Source organism: Gouania willdenowi, chromosome 7 (assembly GCF_900634775.1).
Source record: "Gouania willdenowi chromosome 7, fGouWil2.1, whole genome shotgun sequence".
Lineage (NCBI taxonomy): Eukaryota > Metazoa > Chordata > Actinopteri > Blenniiformes > Gobiesocidae > Gouania > Gouania willdenowi.
Window position 1 is genome coordinate 25,268,157 of NC_041050.1, and position 21,720 is coordinate 25,289,876.

At 40.9% G+C, this 21,720-nt stretch overlaps 2 protein-coding genes and 1 pseudogene across 4 annotated transcripts in view; all 3 read right to left on the reverse strand.

Moving 5' to 3' along the window:
• bcl2l1 (BCL2 like 1) overlaps positions 1-934 on the reverse strand; it is a 42,429-nt gene extending 41,495 nt beyond the window's left edge. Inside the window, exon 1 of one of the 2 annotated variants that reach the window (XM_028454147.1) lies at positions 777-934. The gene's annotated coding sequence lies outside the window, so the exon portion shown is untranslated. Of the gene's footprint in view, positions 1-101; positions 294-776 lie in introns of those variants that run through there. The other variant, XM_028454148.1, reaches the window with a different exon arrangement.
• Positions 935-2,483: 1,549 nt separating this feature from the next.
• The window catches only part of arfgef2 (ADP-ribosylation factor guanine nucleotide-exchange factor 2 (brefeldin A-inhibited)), a 34,239-nt gene continuing 15,002 nt past the window's right edge, over positions 2,484-21,720 (reverse strand). For both annotated transcript variants that reach the window (XM_028454146.1, XM_028454145.1), the window contains exons 16-39: positions 20,486-20,691; positions 20,317-20,401; positions 20,064-20,235; positions 19,836-19,987; positions 17,602-17,730; positions 17,371-17,529; positions 17,029-17,176; positions 15,858-15,954; positions 15,749-15,789; positions 15,495-15,664; positions 14,158-14,309; positions 13,913-14,085; positions 13,676-13,836; positions 12,154-12,284; positions 10,239-10,368; positions 9,976-10,111; positions 8,316-8,454; positions 8,165-8,222; positions 7,122-7,230; positions 6,893-7,032; positions 5,771-5,948; positions 5,559-5,697; positions 4,761-4,878; positions 2,484-3,615 (exon numbers count right to left, since the gene is read on the reverse strand). In XM_028454146.1, the coding sequence (XP_028309947.1) occupies positions 3,451-3,615; positions 4,761-4,878; positions 5,559-5,697; positions 5,771-5,948; positions 6,893-7,032; positions 7,122-7,230; positions 8,165-8,222; positions 8,316-8,454; positions 9,976-10,111; positions 10,239-10,368; positions 12,154-12,284; positions 13,676-13,836; positions 13,913-14,085; positions 14,158-14,309; positions 15,495-15,664; positions 15,749-15,789; positions 15,858-15,954; positions 17,029-17,176; positions 17,371-17,529; positions 17,602-17,730; positions 19,836-19,987; positions 20,064-20,235; positions 20,317-20,401; positions 20,486-20,691 (3,288 nt within the window). In that variant the 3' untranslated portion in view covers positions 2,484-3,450. The remainder of the gene's footprint in view (positions 3,616-4,760; positions 4,879-5,558; positions 5,698-5,770; positions 5,949-6,892; positions 7,033-7,121; positions 7,231-8,164; positions 8,223-8,315; positions 8,455-9,975; positions 10,112-10,238; positions 10,369-12,153; positions 12,285-13,675; positions 13,837-13,912; positions 14,086-14,157; positions 14,310-15,494; positions 15,665-15,748; positions 15,790-15,857; positions 15,955-17,028; positions 17,177-17,370; positions 17,530-17,601; positions 17,731-19,835; positions 19,988-20,063; positions 20,236-20,316; positions 20,402-20,485; positions 20,692-21,720) is intronic.
• Positions 16,833-16,950, reverse strand: LOC114467717 (uncharacterized; annotated as a pseudogene).

Genomic DNA, 21,720 nt, shown 5'->3' on the forward strand with positions numbered 1-21,720 from the left:
TCAGCTGCAGTGTGTAAACACGAAGAATCCAAACAACACAGCGCCCCCTCCTCGGGAACCTGCCAACATGCGCACGTGTGTGTAGAGGAAAAAGACCTTACCAACGACCTGGAGACATCCACTATTTCCTGATGTTTATCTTTAATCGGCCCAATTACAGCGTTCTTTAAGTGTGCGTGTCTGTCTCTGTCCGTCTGTAGCAGAGCTGGCAGTCTTCGCCTGGGCGACTCAACGTGTACGGAATACGGATACGTCTCCGAGCCCTCCCAGTCCCCTTGCGCAACCCCCCTCCGTGTCGTGTATTACGTGACATGACGTAGAACAGCTCGGTGTGAGTGTCCCGTCACGACTCAGGCCTAGTCACTGAGCGGTTCATTATGCCCTGCTCAGTGCACGACACACGCACAACATATCGATGCACGGAGGTCTTCATCCTGCTTCCAGCACATTCTCAGCAAGACGTAGTAAAGCGAAAGAGTGTCCGACAGATTTAGCATCCCGCACAAGCACCGAGCTTCCTCACCTGTAATGAAGGAACCCGACTGTACGCGATCACACACTGTTCCTACAAACTTAATGAAGATGGGTTCACTATCGTACAGCCTAGGTGTGCGCGCACAGGCACGTAGGTACTAGCGTTTGCCGTGCAATCCGTGCAGTTTGCTGACGGACATATCAGCTGCAAGGCTAGGACATGCTAACACATCCGGTCATTTCCAGAGGAGCAAACGGACACGGAGAGCCTCCTCAGCACAGCTAAGAACCACGGCTCTTACTTGTATGGTGGTCTCCATGGATTCATGTGGGTCTCCTCGCGCTCTAAAGCCCGGTTCAGTGTTTTCCGTCATTGCTAGCCTTGTGCGGCTAACGCCGACCGTCGGAGCTTTGACTGACGGCGACCCGCCCACAGCGACGCTGTGCGTGCGTGGAGCCGATCTCAGCTGGCCCGAATTGAGCCGAACGGACCCACCCCCCATGACTACAACAAAGCAGCTTTCCTCTGAATCTAATGTCAGGGATTTACCTTGGCTCTTGCTTTCTGCTCCTTTTCAATAAAACAGGATCCATGCCACCGTCCCTTCAGATGAACATTTGAAATGGACATGTGAGAGCTCCATAGTAACCTTTGTCTTTTAGTACGGGACACCTGCCGTCAGGGCAACAGCACAGCGCCACCGGGAGGACGTGTGGGGGGTGGGGGTGGGAGAGATCTATCTTCTCGTGTCAGCCTTCACATGTCATTTATGCTCATCTTCTGATTCAGTAAACACATTAAGTTATTTTCACTTGAAAATAATCCTACTTAAAATTTTACTGTCACTTTTCATGCAATACAGGCACATACAAAAGTATCTGAGTAATAGCAAATAAAGTCACTGAGTATCAAGACCCTAAAATGATTAACATGCTGGCCCAAGTATAAATTAACACTTTGATATTATTTATTTTGTAGGTATTTTCCTGCATAGAAATATATGAGGCTATAGATCATTACTATATATTGATTGGCTGATAGTCACTTCATCACCCTGGAATCGTGTGCTTAATAAAAAGAGGCCATGTGGAACAGTTACCTTTTTCAGTTTGCATGGTCAGGGTTGGGAGTTTCAGTCCCAATCAAATGTTTTGTCTAAATACACATGATTTTTGTAAAAACAGGAGTAAGTTGGTTTAAAAGTTTGTATATAATATATATTCCAGTATATACTAGGAAGTAGGGATGGGCAACTTTTATCACAGCACCTAATGTGGCTCTCAGATCAATCTTTTTTTATTTTTTTTTTTGTGGCCCTCTGACAAAAGTTGTCCATCCCTGGTGTACATACAGGTGGCAGAGAACATAACTTGTTGATGCAAGTTAATTATATTTTTATGGTATTGTCAGATTCCCAAATTTTAGGCTTTTACGTAACTTTAATTTATTTATTATTTATTACAATTTTCTGCTGGTCCTCAGGTACAAATTTCATTTTGCATGTTCCATGTGAAAAATTATAAAAACCTTGAATCTGGTAAATAACACATTTAAAATTGCATTTCTGACACTTAAGGTCACTTTACAGAGTGATTAAAACACAAAAATAAGTAAAAACAAGAATCAAAAGATGAGCAAAACAGTCAAATTACAGTGAATATGCCATTATGAACAGGTGGTTTTTAGTCTTGATTTGAAGAGCGATAGCGCATCATTGTTCCTGATGTCTGGTGTGAGTGAGTTCTAGAGTAGGGGAGCAGAGCAAGTGAAATTAGTACAAGTCTGAGAGAATGCCACTTTCACACACGCCTGAATAAATATGGAGGCGGTCCTGCAAAAGATTCAAATGGAAACTTATTTAAAGTGAGAAAATAAATGTAAATAAATGGTTAAAATTAAAATTCAGTCACATCTCTATGATGTGACAAGTTAATATCACACCTTAATCGTTTAAACTATTTCAAAGGATTACCAAAGACTTTCTATGGGACAAAGAAAAGCGCAGAAATGAGCAAATCAGAAATGAACTTTATTGATTACTTCACCAAATGTTTGGAAGATTACATCACAGGATTAAGTATATAACCTTATATATATTTTAGTTATCTTACACTGGAAACTTTACAGTCAGAATTATTTTCTATTTACTCCTCATATATATCATCCCTAAGTTGAGGGCTGACACAGTAGACTTTTATAGTTGCAAGGGAGGAATGCTTCTTAAAATATGGAAATGCACTTTAAATAATTACATACATCCTTCTTTTAAAAAAAGAACAGAAAAAAAGTATCAAATAATTAAGAAGCTTCCCAGGCTGATTTCTTTATACCTGTAGGGAGGAGGTTACTCAGGGTTCCTGTGGGATTTCAAAGCAGAGCGTAGTTAACAGTGACAGGCCACGGCATCGCCTGTTGGAGTCGTTTGATGGACGGGTGTTAGCGAGAGCCAGCTGGGTCAGTACTGCTACATGACCAGAGGAAGGACTTGGCTCTTTCAGCATGTGAGCTAAAACAATGAATCAGCCCCCCCAGTCTCTGATCGAGTCCTGAAAATCTCCCTCAGGCCTCCATCACAGGAGAAAGAGCTAACAAGTTAACGGGCTCAGCGGAGTGGATTGGAAGGAGAGATAAAGCAACACCGGTGAGAACAGTTTGAAGGGATGAACTTCCTCCTAAAGCAAGAAACTTGTCAACTTTCACATGCCAATGTTTTGGAATTAGTGCTGATAAAGCGACCCATTCAACAATCTGCTTCATACCATCCATCAAATTTAATAAATTAATAGATTACACATCTCATCAGGAGGACGGTCAGCAGTAACAGCTGATCACAGTACTGTTCGTTTTCCAAGAGGAAACTAAAGGCCATAATGTCGGGAACGATGCAGGAATGCTCAGACCTAACAAAGGCCTTCTTCTTCGTCCTCCTGAGGACCATCATCTCCACCTGTCCATCCAGAACCCACCAGCTGATTCTAGGAGGCGGGGGCCTGTGTCAGCGCTCCGTCCAAGGCGGCGATGTGGAAGACGCAGCCAATGCGCAGAAAGAAGCGTCTGAGGACGGCTCGTAGCTCAGGGATCAGGTCGAACTGCATCATCTCACACAGGTGCTGGTAGTAGCAGGAGGCGTGGGGCTTGAACTGGAAATAAGAACAAAAATCCATTTGTACACAATGGAATCCTGAATACTACACATTCAAATAAACCACCCTTAGGACACGCGTCAAGCATCTGAGCAGGTCTTTAAAGGTTGTCCCCTTAAGCCAGTGGTTCTCAACGTTTTCAGCCCCCGACCCCCAAAATAAAGGTGCCAGAGGCCGAGGACCCCCACTGTACCCGAAGGTGGCTGAATACTGACATAAACATTGAAGAACAGTCATGTGGAGACAGGGCCATCTATAAGGGAGAATAAAGAGGGAGAGCTTTTTGGGGCCCATCCATAAAGTCAACAAAATGATGGTCCATTATTATATAAATCTGTGATAACCACATTATTTATTTGAAAAATATCCACTGTTATTCAGGAGGTTAATTATTATTTGCTAAATAGTATATAGTCGTCTTAAAGATGTAAATCCTTGTTTTAATCAGAAATAAAATGGGTTAGAAGTGACCAAAATGGTGGTGAAATGAGATTTTAAAAACCACAGATATTGGCTAAATGTTGCAAATAAAAGTGGCCAAAAACAAACAGAAAAAGTGTTCCAAGGTTCAACATTGGCTTAAAAGTGGCAGAAATGGGGGAGGGGGGCCTGGGGTAATGTAACTTAAAAAGTAGGATCAATAAGTTTAAACTGGCAAATAATGGACATAAATCGTGAATGCGGTTAAAATGGCAAAAATAAGCATGAAATATGGTGAAAAGAGGTAAAAGTGACAATAAAGGGTCAACATATATGACATTAGGTGGGAAAATGGTGGAAAGGGTTTATAAGTGCCAAAAATGTCTTGAAAGTGGAAAAAATGTGCAGAAAAGGCATTGAAATTAGATGGTAATGTAGCAAAAATGCAATAAAAGGAGCCAAAATACAGCAAGAAAAGTTATGAAAATAGGTTAAAATATGGTAAGTTTGGTGTAGTTGCAAAAAAAGGTAAAAGTAAGCAAAAATGGGCTCAAATTGTTCAAAAAATATTCTTAAAGGTTTCTTTAAGGCATCTGGCTACCCCTTCCCAGTGTCTAATGACCAAAAATGGAGTCATGACCCCAAGGTTGAGAACTCCTGCCTTAACCAATGATCTTGATAGTCCTCACAAGAAACATTAACGAGTGTGCGTGTGTTCTTGCCTTGTTGTCGGGCAGCCGGAGCGTCCTGGTCAGCATCAGCATTAGCAGGCAGTTCCAAGCCTCTCTGTGGCTCTCTGAGGTCAGACCGTTGAAGTAGGCCAACGCCTCCGTGCAAACTCTACAAAACACACACACACACACATCCTCAATTTTCCACAGCATGAGTGGGCAGCCGGTGCATGTCTGGCCTTATTTAATGAATCAAAGTCAAAGGTAATGAATAGATCGGATGACACAGCATAGCATCACACCCTGATGTGTGACGTAATGTACACAATGTCACCATTATTCTACTGTTGCTATCAGCCATATGAATAGTATAATCCTCAAAAAATCTTAAGGTGCGTTCACATCGTTTTTTTTCTACAGTCACTAAATGCTTGTTCATATGGATCTTGTTGTGTTCTTTCTTTCTTACTATAAACTCTATATTTTTTTGTTAAGAGCTTTGAGATTACTTTGTTGTAATTTGCGCTATATATAAATAAAGTTGAATTGAACTTTCACCCATGCTTGCTCCCTTTTATTGTGGTCCTGTTAAAAAGGAGCACAGGAGTCGCACAAGACGAGGTACCCGCATGCAGCCACGACTCTTTCCTCCGTGTTTCTCAAGAGACGTGACAACTGGGGGAGTGACGTGGGAAGAAACACTTTGCCGATTGGATGTTGCAACACAGTGTCACTCAAAGTGACAAGAAGTGTGAGTCGCTTTACTTGAAGGGAGGTTGCTTTCGGTGTGAACGCACCTTTAGTGTGTTATTTTCAGTCAAAAGGATGGTGTGTGTGTGTGTGTCTCACAGCAACAAGCGTGTCTGGATGTCAGGCCAGGAGTCCTTGAGCTGAAGGTCTGTGTACATCCTAAACAGGATCCTGAGGCTACAGGCTAGACTGCTGGTCTCCTGCTTCAGCAGGTTGGGCTTGGACTTCCCTTTGAACCCTGGGAGCAGCAAAGAGAGTCGAGTCCAGTTCTGGTTTTGAACCATGAGGACCTTCTGTGATTCCTTTCTTACCCGCCCTCCACAGCGCCGTCCTCTGCTCGTTGTTGGAGTTGAAGTCCTTGGCAAACGTGTGTGACTCCAGCAGACAGTCCAGCAGCTTGAAGAGGTGAGCAGACGTCATGCGTCTGTACATGCCCTGATCGAGAGCCTCCTCTCCTCCGTCAGCCACAGACTCATCCAGAGCATCCCTCTGATGGGAAAACAGTGAGGTGTAAAGCACGTGGATTGGATTTATTGGTCCCAGATAAATCCTGGCCATATCAAAAAGGGTTGATATTTCAGGACTGATCCTAACTGTTTGCTGTGCTGTAGGATCACTTTTGATGTATTCATGTTGTAGAATAGCTCGCTGACAAATAGGAGCAACTGATGAAGTCACGTGACTGGTGAAATGTTATAAAAATGTAAATATTGAATTGATTAAATACATCTGATTAAAGTAACCAGAGATGGTGGCATGTATCAACTGGTGCTCTTTGTTTCTTGTCTTCTAAATCCATGTGTGTGTTTGTGTGTGTGAGAGAGAGATGGCTGCTGTTTGTATTAAAACATGGACAATACATTTTACTCCCCTCACAAAAGCTGTGTAATTATTTTTGTAAAAGTCTCTAATTGTAAATTTTCCAACATTTATTGTATGCCTCGCACCAGCAACACAGTCGATATTCAGTCAACAGTTTATGTGGATACTAATTGGACTGCAACACCGTGAAAATGAAACTTAAAGCTGATATCCGGAGTTTCTGAGAATTCTATGTTTATGTATAATTCTTTTGAAATGCGAAAAAATACCTGATCTAGTGTAGGTGGTCATTCATATATATTAATGTATATAAGTCCCTCCTTAGTCCTATAGACCCCTATACAAATGGAAACGATTGTCATGTTCGCCCAGCCAATAGGCTTCGACTTCCTGTTTTTGAGACTATCAATCAAAGTGAATGCGGAACTGTGCACGGAAACAAGGCAACAGCATGATTTTAGCTCTAAACTGACCAATAGACCTATATCAATGCGAGACGATGCAACCTTGTTATGTTACGCGATGCTCGTGTAGAAAAGTAGAGGCATGGCTTCTGGTAGATTGCAGAGGGGCTGAGATTAGAGAGAGAATCGGTCCGGTGTGTGGTGTACCTGAGCAGCAGCCATGTTGTCAGCATCCTCCTTCTTGCTGGTTGCTGGGAAGAATACAATATTGTCGATGGTCTGGATGAGTTCCAGCTGCACCACACATTTAATGAGCAGGCCTGCAAACAGCTTCTGGTCCGAGAGCCCTGAAGAGCACACAGGACAGCTGGTGTGAGGCTGAGCCAGGCGTGCACCTACTGGCAGCTGCATGACTCAGCAGAAAGGAGCCACTCACTAGTGTTGGACTTTCCTCTCCACGTGTCATCGCTTGACATCTGACTGTGTCCTCTCTCAGACAGAGCTCTGTCATAGCTGCTCTGGGACTGACTGTCCATGTCTGTGTCCTGCACACACACACAATACAATCTGCTAAGAATTCAACCAATCAGAGGGTGGGTAAACATTGCCAGCGGGCTCTGATAGGCTGTGATGGGTGGATTAAATATTTTGCTGACTGGACTCTCAGCATCAAAGCTTAAATGTGAGAATGGATGGAAGAGTTAATTACCTTAAGTTCTAATTCATGGACTTTGATTTAAAAAATACCATTCCATCTCCTGTGCACTTATTCTGCTCTACACTGATCCTGGGATCAGCCAGAAGCACCCAAAAATTTTGTTTTTTCTCATTTTATTTGGATCCACATTCTTTGTTTAATTTTAGCTCCATTCTGTGTACAGGTTTTCAGAGCATTATGTAAAGCTGCAAGAGACGAAGACTTTTTATAATTCATCAGATAAAGACATTGGCTGCATTGAAATTGTCATATTAACGTAATGTACTTCTCATACTAAGTTTGACGTCAAAATGAGTATGTAGTGCGTTCACATTAGATAGTATGAAAAAATTGAGTATGAGAGAAATACCTTGATGTATTCTTTATGGGGACATTTTTTAAGTATGCACGGTGGGCACACTAGTCATACTCAACCTCCCCATGATGCAGTGAGAGCAGAATGTAAATAGTCTTCCGTTAGTTTATTAACACTTTTGTAAAAAGAGCTCTTGTTTTGAAGTTAACAGGAAGTTTTGTCAGTAGCACAATGGCGGGTCTCCAAAAATGTCCGAAATGTGGGAAGGAAATGTGTCCAACTGAAAATTATAGATCAAATGACCATATGTTGATATTCTACTTGGTCACTTTCTCACTTAAAATTAAACACTCTAACAGAGTATTTAAGTAAAAGTGGAGATCAATTCCCTCTGAGAAACTTTGTGAGCAGTCTGGCTTGATGTTGTGGAACAGCAGCTGAGCTGTGACGGTGTTTCTTTGCTTACCAGATGCTTTCCCTCAGCAGCTTCTTCTTCCTGCCCAGTTGGTTTCCAAGTCAGCAAACTGAAGAGACAAACCCAACAGGAACATCTTTTTCATCCCATCTGAGCACAGACATCGAGGCAGCAGCAGGAAGCTAAGCAGCTCACTACTCACGCATGTGGGCTGGTGTTCTGGAAGATCTCCAACATACAAGAGCACGTCATGTCCCACACGTCAGGGCTGAACTTTTCCCCATTCAGAATCACCAGGTTTTCCAGACAGTTTGTCCCTGAGCGGGCCAGCTGCTCATTGTCTGCAGCACAACACAGTGAACTCTACTTTACTCTATACAGCTGTGTGAAGTAAAACCGCTGCAGAGCCGATGTTGTACAGAACACAGAAAAAAATGCCTCACATTTGTGCCTCTTTTGGCTGTTCTACTGATTGTAAAGTAGAAAATAGATCCTGGAGAATCTCATTCCACAGATAAATTGAGGAACAATGTGGAGCGTAATATAAATACAGTATAGACAGGAGAAATAGAGCTGCTCTGGGTTCAGGTTCTATTCAAACAACTAACAGCTCACATCATGCAATCTCATGTAATGCACAGCTTACAAGTGAAATATATAAATTGAGACATTTTTTTCATCAAACTGTCCTCGGTCTGAAAAATGTGACTTTAATCCTCAGGGGATAAAACTCCCGTGGGTGGCAACCCCTCCCTTCTGTGTGCATCGTTTTACATAAACAGATGTAAAATAGAAACTAGAGCAGCTGGAATGCGCATTCTTTTTGGTAGAAAGCAAAGATGTATGCATACATCTTACGTTCCAAAATGACTTTAGTGACGTCATTATGTAAACGGTACTTGCAGTGCAAAACCCACAACTTACCGCGCTAACGCAGAGTAGCATCAAAGGTCGTTAGGCTTAGCTTAGGATGTGAGAACTCTAGGGATATAAAGTATTTAAAAATACTCCAATAAATGACATCAGAATGAGCAAAAACAGAAATTTAGGTTCTGGTAAACGCTTACTATTACAGTCCTCAGAGAGTTAAACTGTTAGAAATATTTTTAGGAAATATTTTTTGTGTATTGAACTTATAGTATTGAATATGTAAGCCTATATGTAATGTTCACTTACTCTTAATGTGAAGGATGAGTTTTATTTTGTTAGAGACAATCCTTCACATCTTTGGCTTCTATTTTTACATTTAAAAAAATAATAATTACAAATGCATCTTTTAAAATAACCTTGATTGATTGATTAGTATTTTGTGAGAAAATTGTTCAAAACTTGTCGACTTTTTGTTCTCAGTAATGATACAAACTATCATCTAAATAGTCCTGAACATACCTCCATGTCTGCCGTTTTTAAAGAACAACGCGGTGATTTACAAGCACATTAATAGTACAATTCTCCATTGACATTAATGTACGATAGAAGCGCAGAGCCCCGAAGCAAGATGGCACCTCGTAATCACGTCGGCTCTAATCAGCACCAGCGTTTGATGAGGCGTCTACGCATATATGATATCTGTGGTGTGCATGAACACATTTGGAAACAGCTAAGACGATAGCCCTGATCAATGAGAGCATAATACACACTAAACAGGAACAAATAGTTTCATTTCTACTACTTATTAATTATATATTTATTTTATCCAATGAAAAAGCTATGCCTACTTTGCACCGACAATAAAAGTACAAGAAATCAAGCATAAGAATGATATCATTTTAAACAGTGCCTAATATAAAGTATTTTCTGAGAAACATTTGGGTGCAGTGAAGCAGCTCTGTAGAATGACTAATGATGATGATGATGCCCACCTTGCCTGACACACCACTGCAGCTGTGTGAAGATGTCCTGCAACAGGATCTCATTGAGAGGCTCGTAGAACTGCGTGAACACGTCACAGATGGCGTACAGCGCGTGGTTACACGTGGTCGTCATCCACTCAGTCTTCTGCGTGAGAACAACAAACAACTGATATGAGTGCTCTCAATGATTTCATTTGAAGGTCAACATGTAAACAGTCAGCACATGAGGCCTGGTCACAACTCTAATGTGTTTGGATTGTTAGAGCACTCACCTCTGTCTGCTGCTCAGGGAGCTTCATGTTGTCAAAGATGCGAAACACAATCCTGAAGAGGTCGTGCCACCAGTGCTTCTCAAAGGTGTGACCGTAACTCTTCATGATCTCAAACATCACCGTGAGCCCTCTGTCACAAAACACACACACACACACCTTCAAACCTAGGGCTGGGCGATATGCCTGAAAATTGTATCACGATAAGTGTTTCATATCAGTTGATATCAATAATTATTGATTCATTGTTTTTGGGGTTTCTTTTTACCAATTCAAAATAAGAACCAGAAGAAAAAAAACGTAATATTTAATATTTAAAAAAAGGTCAAATTTATGGAAAAAAAACCTAAAAACATGATATGACAATGAGCTACATAAAGTTATGGTTGATAGATATATCTCTGATTTCCTCTAATTAAACCAGATTGTACTGTTGATTTAATCATTAATCTACTGAGAGCAGTACCAACAGGACATTTTGGTGTAATAATCACAATAGTTACATTACTGTCTAATGGTGCTAGCTTTTTCTGTGATCACGTGGAATATACAGTATATATATGAACAATATTATTGTTGAGAAACATTTTGTTCAGATTTCTATATTCAGTTTGTTTTGGTTCAGCAGAAGTGATAAAACATCTGCATTTTAACATATCTCAAAAAGTCAAATAAGTAAATCGTTCAAATCTTTACTGGAGTGTTCAGGAATGTTTTGTCTAATTTTCTACATTTAAAAATCTTTTGAATCAATGTTTTTTGTGTGTTTATTTACTAAATATGACAAAAACATTTCAGATTTTTCTATTTATAACACAATTTTAACACCTTTAACTAGTGTTTGTGCTTTATTTATATGTATAACATGTTAACTTAGGTTGGAAGGATTCTAGGGATATAAAGTATTTGAAGATAAATGACATCAGATTGAGCAAAAAACCTAATTTAGATTCTCGCAAACCCTTTCTGTTGCAGCCCTCAGAGGGTTAACACAAGTGAAAGGAATAAAAGGAGGAATGCTGGTGACTTGCAATGTAATTGCTAACTTGGAGTCCTAAATGGCTTAGTGATTTCATTGTGTTTACTGTTTTCATTTACTGTTTGGACACTTGAACTGTATAGCCTGTATTACACTCAGATGTATCCATCTATATACAGATAAAAGTGCCTGATGATAGAGCTTTACGTGTGTGTGTATGGGGGGTGAATTCATTATAAATTCATGCGCATTAGTCAATCACACGTGTACCTGCCTGTCTAACTTTCACTAAACTCACCTAATTTAAGTAGTTAGGTGTAGTGGCAGGTGTGGCATGACCGAAGCTATAGCAATCTGGTGCTCTTCACTATCGATCGCCGTCTACGTGACATGTAAATACTTAGAAAAAATTGTTAGGCGCTTACGCGTCTGTAAGTGTTGAGTGTTGTATCCTGTCCAATCACAGCAACAATCTGACTCAGAACATAACACTACAGTCACTACCACTCTATGGACAGGTGTCGTGACAGACTGTAACCGGACTAAATGGTGGTCCGTTATACATTCAACACTCACACACTTGCCTGCACGCCTAAGAACCTCAAATGTTTGTGTTTACATGTCACGTAGACAGTGATCGATAGTGAAGGGCACTTGATTGCTACAGCTTCACTGATGTCACACCTGCGTCAATGTGTGATTAATATATTTATGTTTGTTAGGTGCACATCCAGTTGTGGCGTATGTGTGCATACATTTAACGCGATAACACATCTGCAAGCACACATGCGGACGTGACTTGTGCATTGTGCCCGTGTACCCATTTTAAGTCAATGGAAAATGTCGATCAGACGTGCAGGCACAGGGTACGCGTTCGATGGACGTGCGCATGAATTTAGAATGGATTCACCCCCCATAATGTGTGTGCGCGCGCTCTACCTGGTGCGGACGTCCAGCTTGCAGCGGTTGATAATGCATGAAAGTTCGAACAAGATAGGAAACCAGCCACGAACCCACACCCGGTCACATGGGGCCACATTCATATCGTCGCTGGTATATTCTCTGAGGGCCTGAGCAGAGATGACAGAGCCCAAAGTCATTGAATGCACCACAAGCTGTCAAATGTACATAATATAAGAACTGTAGGTGATAATCCATTTTGTTTATAATAAACATATTGCTAATTGACGAGACAGGATTACTTTATTATCATCTAAAAACTCATCTGTTTTATAGTGTTGGTGAATGCCTGATCTGCACACAGGAAGTAGTGTGTGTGTGTGTTAAAGGCTTGGATTTTTATGTGATTGCAGGAAAAAAAGACAAAAATGTACTCCCTGAAACAGAAATATTATGTACATATATATATATATATATATATATATATATATATATATATATATATATATTATTATAAAAAACATTGAATATGACAGGGAATATACCTTCATATGTATGCTTTGAAAATATATCACAAATTTACACACTTTTTTTTTTACTGTAAATGAGAGGACAAAGGGACAGAAATAGGAAAATCTCAAGCAAAATCTGACTTAATGTGGCACAAAATGACAGACTTCACCTCCTGAAATGGAAATACTTAAATGACACGGACTAAACTCTTACTGTTTTGGGACATTATCACCCTTTTACATACAACTTTCCACCATAAAAGTAGTCATCTAATGCGTAGCAACTTTAGCAAACGGACAGATGCCACCTTTTCATCAAATTTCGATGCCTTTTATGCAAATTTCTTCCACTTTCAAGAAATTTACGGCACTTAAAAAACCCTTTCCACTACTTTTCCCACCTAATGTCGCATATGTTGACCAATTGTCACTTCTCAACCTCTCTTCACCATATTTCATGCTTATTAACCACATTCATAATTTGTCATGCCATTATTTGCCAATAAAAATGAATTGTTTTTACTTTTAACCCCCCACTCCCCAATTTCTACCATTTAAACCCACAATTGACAACACTTTTTATAACTTTTTTTTGTTTGTTTCTGTCCGGTTTTCCACTTTAATTTGCAACTTTTAACCAATTTCTGTGTTTTTTTCTCTTCTTTTTCACCATTTTATTTCTGATTAAAACAAGAATTTACATCTTCTTTAAGATGACTACATACTATGGCACAAAAAATAACCAACTTCTTGGACAACAGTGGATATTGAGATAAATAAATAGATGTAATTATCACAGATTCATAGAACAATAGACCATCATTTTGCTGACTTTATGGATGGGCCCCAAAAAGCTCTCCCCTTTATTCCCCCTTATAGATGGCCCTGTCTCCACATGACTGTTCTTCAATGTTCATGTCTGTGTTCAACCACCTTCAGGTACAGTGGGGGTCCTCGGTCTCTGGCACCTTTATTTTGGGTGTCGCGGGCTGAAAAGGTTGAGAACCACTGGGTTAAAGGAGGTCATGGTCTGGCTCAGCGGCGCCTACCTGTGGCCGTTCAGAGACATATCTGGCACAGTATCTGATGAGTCTGACGGCCTCCATGCTGGTGTCAGGAAAGGCCGCGTTGCACACAAACTCTGATAGACACTTCACTGCGTCCTGGAAGGAGTCGATAGCAGCTGCAAAATGCTCCTGGAAAGTGTTCACTGCGGAGAGGAGATCAGAGGGCAATGAGCTGCAGTGGTGACCTTCACTGGGTGATGCAGCGGCAGCCGCACTCACACACTATGGTGCCCGTAGTCTGGAAGGCCAGCTCCACTATGGTTTCATCGTGGTCCGAGGCAGCCTGGTGGAACACCGAGAAGATGTTCTTCCATCCGGAGCGGATGTTGGCCGCCTGCGAGTTAACCATCTGAGCCACACACCTGATCACCATGTCTCTGATAGTGGGGGACCTGCGCAGAGGGACAGGGTGGGTTCCTTACACCGCATCCAACAGGAAGATCTGACGAAGACCAGCTCTCTACCTGTTTTTCTTCATGATGTGCTCAAAAGGCCTCAGGAAGTCCTTCTGGAACCTGAAGTTTGCCAACTCTCCTTTCTCCAAGAACTTCATGGAGAGCTGACGCAGAGAGTCCACTGCAAAGATGGCCACATCCTCATTGGGATTACAACCCACCTAAAAAAAAGACAAATGAGACTGCAGTCGTTTTCAACACATGCACAGAAAAAAAGTAACTAAAAAACTTTTTTCTTGCTGAAAACAAATTTAATTTGGTATGAAGTCGTGTTGTTTTTGAGAGATTTTCAATTTGGCATTTTATTTTGTAAAAATGTAAGAGTGACTGCACTCTATGAGTTGAAACTCAGTTATCGTGGCTTAGGTGGTAGTGGGTCGTCTTCTGATCGAGAGGTTGGGCGTTCGATCCCAGTACCTGACTATGTGTCGAAGTGTCCTTGTGCAAGACACTGAATCCTAAGTTGCTCCCAGTGGTCGACTAGCGCCTTGCATGGCAGTCCTGTCCCACTGGTGTGTGAATGTGAGTGATTGGGTGAATGAGCTGAGACTGCTTCAGTGTGGTGATAAAGCGCTATATAAAATCAAGTCCATTTACCATTATTACAATTAAAATGTTCTATTGGCTAAGAAAGGAGGTTTATGATGTCCTGGTGGCATCTTTGGGCTGTACTACAAAACTGGTTTTTTTTTATTGCACTAACTTCAAGAATTTGTTCCTGTTCTGTACTACGCTGTCCATTTATAATACTATAAATTAATATTGTATAATCTCATGCTTTTATACATTAACGGTGTCGGCAGCTTCCTTGCCAGTGTTTCTTCTTTCCTGCTTTTTCTGCAGCAACAGTGTTGTTTTTGGTCTGAATTGTAGATTTCAATTCTTCATATTCTTCAAATTATTCGTGAATTCTGATGTGAATTGCACTACACTCTCCATAATTGTGATTGGTCTGATGTTGCAATCTCCATCCATTTCAATAAAGCATGCACGTCGCCAGGCTGAAATCACCTGGGTTAAGTGAACGTACAGTATCTATATCCTGCTTCGTAGGACAGGGGCTTTCTGACAGAGAATGGTTGGTTAGGTGAAGCCTAACGGCGAGATATCCCAAATATACTTATCGAACTTTGTGGTACACGCCCCTTATGTCACTGTTGGCCCTGCCCCTCCAATAAAAACTATTAATGAGTATTGATAATCTATCATATCGTTATCATAGCATAGATTGTTCTTTGTAGATTTTATAGTATAGACTGAGCATGTCTTATCTGCTCCAGAAGCCCCGCCCCTAATGAAGGCATTTTAGGCAGGTTAGTAACTAAACCCCAGGGTTTAATGCCAACCTTGTTAAAGTGGTCTCCGATGACCTGCCAGATTCGAGACCACTGAAGCCTGATGCGGTTCATGTTGTAGTAGGAGATTTCAACAATCTTCTGCAAGCTGAACATCCTTGGCTGGTGTGCTGAGGCCAGCTCGTCCATGGACACGGCACACAGCCATCGCACAAAGTCCACTGCAGACGCGCGCACACACACAGCTCAGTGAGAAAGCGATGCATTGTACTACATCCTTCAATCCTTCACTGTCACACACTCACCAATAGCATTTCCATCCAATCTGGTTGAGCCAGTGAAGATCCTGCAAACATTGATTGATGGATGAAGTGAGAGCAGATAAACCAGTAAAGAATGGTCCCACCTACCTACCTGTCCACAGCCACCACCACGCTCTGAGAGCTCGTCTCTCCCACTGACTCCTGAATGTGGGCCATCTGTCTCTTGTCTTGACTTCCCACCAGGTTACCTGCAACACACACACAACACACAAATGTCCACTGTTTACAGCAAAGGTGGGCAAAAAAAATGTATCTGAGCCAAGGGTCACATTATCAACATTTATGCCAGCATTTGAAATAGTCTGAGCATTAACACAGGAAAGAACAAAGTGTTTTGTTTGTTTTTGGGGTCATTTTGTTTCTTTGTGTTGTTGTTCTTTGCCTTTTCGTTATCATTTGGTGTATGTTTGAGGTCACTTTGAGTATTTTCCTGCGATTGAGCCTATTTTTGTTGATTTGTGTGTTACAATGTAATGATTAATTTTAGTTTTTTCCATGAATCATTTTTGTTAATATTTAAATTGCTTTTGTGATTTTGGCATTATTATTTGCATCTTTGTTGTAATTTTGTGTGTTTTTGTAGTCTTTTTGTACATGTTTCCATCATTTGGATTAGTTTTCTCTCATATTGTGTTTTTATTTTGTGAGTTTTTGGAATTATTATGTTGCTTTTGGAGTTATTTTGTCCATTTTTTGTCTTGTGTATTTTCTGTTATTTTGTATGTATACTTTGGGGGGCGCACAAAATAATTAATAATAATAATAATAATAATAATAATAATAATAATCACAATAATAATAGATACATTTCATATAGAACTTTTTTGGACACTCAAAGACACTTTACAGAATCAACTGATTATTCTTTTACTGCACACTTAGTGGTGATAAGCTACTATTGTAGCCACAGCTGCCCTGGGGCAGACTGACAGAAGCAAGCTGCCATCATGCGCCATCGTCCCCTTTGACCACCACCAACACTCACTCACTACATTCATACTAGGCAATGTGGGTGAAGTGTCTTGACCAAGGACACAATGAGAGATACCACTGGAGCGACTGTCCCCCACTGTGGCACCTGGAGTTCTAAGTGGTCTCACATCCAACTACTAACCAGGCCCAGACCTGCTTAGTTTCCGAGATCTAACGAGATCAGGAAATGACAGGCTAGTATGGCCACATAACCAAAATGAGGGGCAAAATGATGGGAAAATGTGACTCGTGTGGTGTACAGCAAGCTCCTGCGCATGTGTTTGTCCTACCCAGCCCCAGGGGCATGAACTCTTCGGTTCCTGATGGTAGGCCTTTGATGCCCATCTCCCGGTCTCGAACCACCCCTGAGATGTAGCGTGGCTTCACTCCTGTCCCAATCAACTGAGCAAGCTCCAGCTGACTGATGCAGCGTAATATCTGCAACACACGTCAAACACAAGCAGCACACACCTATTTTAAAGCTGCTTGGAGCAAATATTGTATTATCCAATAAAAACATGGTGTGGGCCTCATTGATCAATAAATCAAAGATCATCTGCTTGAAAAAAGGTTGAATCTGAACAAAACATCTGGGTTATCCAATGTAAACAATAAATAAATAGTGTCAATACCTCGTGCCAGGAGTTTCCCAAATAGTTTCCATCAGTGTGAGCCACAGTAATCAGGGTCTTAATGGTGTCAATGTTCTTCTGCTTCATCTCAGTGATGCTGGAACTGGCCGTCAGCAGGGTGAACCTGGCCAGAGCTTGAACGTAGGCGTCACGCTCCAGCTGCAAACACAAAGCAACGTTTGTCTCGAGGTCAGAGCACAGACGAGGAGGAGGAGGAGTGCACCAACACACCTGCATGCTGAAGATGCTGGCGATCCTGATGGCACACCGAATTCCCTCTAGACACAGCGAGGCCACCTCGGGGTCATCACAGTCCTGCAGTCCAACACTGAACGCTGCCAGCAGTGGAGTCCACGCCAGCTGAAAACGCACGCACGCGCGCGCGCGCACACACACACACACACACACACACACACACACACACACACACACACACACACACACACACACACACACACACACACACACACACACACACACACACACACACACACACACACACACACACACACACACACACACACACACACACACACACACACACACACACACACACACACACACACACACACACAGTGATGTACCGAAAATTTGGCTGCCAAAAAAAGATGTGATGACGCGCGTTTGTCTGGAAATGGTCCACTCGTGTCCATGGAGCGGCCGTATTTAAATTCACCTAAGCATTAAACCGTCTTTTAAGCAGAGTTTGACACAGTGTGAAAACTATGAAAAGTACACAAGTGTGATATGTTTCTGTCATGTCAAAGCTTAGCCTATGTGATGCGTGTGCACATCAGAAGCATGAATTCAGATTTTGTCTGTCTGCGCATGTTTCACAGAGATCCTCAGCACTTCATCACAACTGTTGTAGGAAACCAAACCACATCAAGCCTAAAGACCATCTTCCTAACAGGAATTAACCAAGGAGCCTGTTTCTTTATCACAAACTGTTTACAAAATAACTGCCCCAGCAACTTTGAGGTGCATAGCTAACCCCACTATGCAGCCTTTGAACCCAAAAACATAGCGGAAAAGACTGGCCCAACACTTTTTACGACTCCACAAGGGGGAAGAACATCCGTCTTTCTTCCCCCTCCTTTACAAACAGATACCTTTGGGATACTGTAAGATCACAGAACTGTCCCACTGACACATGACCCCCTGTGGTGAAGAGGCATAACATGATTTTTGACATTTATGTTTAGGAGTAGTTAGAAGTAAAATTCATCAACCGGTTCCTAAAGTAATACTAGGCTATTTTCCAGTCGTGTTTGTATCAAACTCTTTCGTAATACAGGATATTTCAAGATCTGATGGACATGGAATGTAATGAAGTTGAATATTCCTTGTGAACAAAATGTAAGTTTAACCATGATAGAATTAAAATAAATAAAATTAAATGAATGATTTTAATGTAATGAAGCAGAGCAGTTGCTGATCATTAACAACTTTAATGGACTTTGTGTTTTAATGAGAACATATTTAATTTGACTTGCGTTAAGCAGACTAATCACTTAAAGGCCTGTACATTATTTAATGTACAAGTTAAAGATTTTATTTATTATTTGATTTTATATTTCGTATTGTTGGAATGTCAGTGTCAAAGAAATATTTTCAGATATTTTTAATTGATTTATTCTTTGAATCATTAATATTAATGTATACAATTACAATAGTAAGGTTAGTACACATTCATAGAGACATACATTTGACTGTACTAATTGGCATAATACGGTAATTGTTTTGGTTTTCTCATTTTCGGTTTCAGCCAAGAATTTACATTTCAAGAATACAGACTGGTGTGCTTATGTACTCCAAATATTAGAGAACATTTACTGGATGACCTTCATTAGGTTTACTCATCAAAGAATGAAACAAGTAAAAAACAATAAAAAGCAACATTCCTTACTCAGTTTTTGGAAGCGAGGCGTGTGTCCACATTTCGTGTCTAATCAAACAAAAATACTATTTGTAATCATGATGCAGACGAATGACGAACAAACTTGAGGGCTTTTACTTTCTTGATATTGAAATTAGGAAGTTCCTCCATTTTTAAAGAAAGACATTTCCTATTGGTTTAGTTTATTTGCGCATATAAGTCTGAATGGAGCTCTTCATTCTAACAAGCACAGATTTAACAATCTTCTGTAGCTCGCTGAAGGACAGATGTTTATAAACTATGATTCTCACTGATTATTGGCTGTGGTAACCAAAACCAAAACAAAGATTATCAAAAAACAAGTTATTGTTTGTTTGTTGAATAAATAACTTTGGCTCCAGCAACGACGCTTCAAGAGGCTTTTAAACTCATTTATATTCAACTACCTTTACTAATCATTTCCTTTCTTTTAGATCCATCCAAATATACACAACCCCTTTAATACCAGACGTTTGAGATTTCATTAACGATCACAAAGAGTGGAATTCAAAGCGTTTTTTTCCTATATTTTTTGATACGGCTGTACCTTAAACATGGGTCTGACATGCTCCAGGTGCGTGGCACTGAAGAACGGAGCCTGAGCGTGACTGACGGCCTCCATCAGAGCTTTTGCCGTCTTTGCCATCTGCTCCATCTCCATGTTGTAGAGCAGACGACGCTGCTTCTCACTGGCTACACCTACAAGATGAAAATTAATGGAGGTCTTGAGCTACAGCGCACCTGAGTGACAGCGACAAGTGAGATGAGCACTCACTCTGCTTGGAGGACTTAGGAGTGATTGAAAACTCTTTGCTCTCCTTCATGGCGATCTTCTTGCCTGCGATCTCATCGTAAATGGAGGACAGATACTCCTCAGGCAGGTCTTTGCTGTCGTTGATGCCGCGGTTCATCTTGATGTACTGTTCCTTTGTCATTTTGTTCTTCACCTGCAGAAAAGATCAACAAGGACAGTTGGAGGACAGGCAAGACAAATGCGTGAGGACGACACACGAGAGCAGAGATCTGACCTGAGGACTGTGCAGGTCTGTGGTGAGCATGATGATGGAGTAGGCCAGTACATAGGCAGTGTCTGCACTGGCAAACAACGTCTGTCTGTGAAAGAGAACAGAGTATTGACTCAAAGCAAACATCACACCTCCAACCTGCATAGGGAGCCACAGGAAACGCTGGCCTTACCCCTGGTTACACTCCAGGTATCGAGCAGCAAACTTCTCCATCAGCCTGTCAATCTTCTGGGCCTCACCGGGCAGCCGGAAGCCTTCCAGAAACGCTCGCAAGGCCGAGACAAAGTCCCGTCCACAGAAGTCCAGTTGGTCCACGTAGCAGTACATCACTTCTTTGTTGAACTTGATGTTTTCTCCCAGGAACTCCCCCACCTGTGTCTACACAGCACAGACGAGCAGGAATCAGGATAAGAAGGGAATACAAAAAAGCTCCTGACCAGAGGGTGTGCTCTATTCTAATCTATTCTTCCCAGTACCATTAATTATTTCAATAATAATAATAAGTACAGCATTTAATTTTCATTCATTTTTAAATAATATTCAGTCCATTGAACAAGCAAACTGTGCATCACACATCACTGTCTCATAAATTTAGAATTTTGCCTCAGACAGAATACGTCTTGGTGGACTCCTAGCGTTGGCTTTTGTCTCATGCCTTCTGGGCAGGGCTGGGGTCAATTAAATTTTTAATTACAATTACATCTTTAATTACCCAAGTTCAATTATATCTTAATTATGATTATGGTGACTGATATTTTTTTTTTAACTATTATTTTCCCCCTGAAACTCAATTACGTTCTCAGTTACTAAAGTTCAATTAAAATGAATTCCAATTACTGAGCCTGAAATAAATAACCCCATAAAACGTAACATCTCTCGTGTGTTAGCTTTCTGTTAGCATCTGTTATGATAATGGGTCAGTTTTGACCCACGCATTAAGACATCTGTAAAATACACAATCCAATTTGTTTCTCATCTCTTAGTTTCCTTGTTATGGTTCCTTATCCATGAAAATATTGGTAATGATGTTTTTGGTGTGAGCATCTGAGCCTTTTTTCCCATCAGTATACCCCTAGATTTCAATTTTTTTTTTAAATAGTAAAATGATCCTCAAGACAACTGACAGGTAGGGGGAAAACTTGAAACATACTTTATTGATTGTTCATTACGTATGTGTAAGCCACAGAACTGTAATATTTTTTCCCAGTTGATTAAATTGTAAATGAAAGTTTTTGATATAATTTTCATGGCAAATATAATTACAAAGTCAAATATCTGTCAATTACAATTTCTTCCTGTGTTTCGATTTTCGGCCTTGGTTTTCTCATTTTCGATTTTGGCCAAGAATTTTCATTTTGGTGCATCCCTAGTCACAAACCATATACGGTCGTTCTCTGAAAAGCAGGC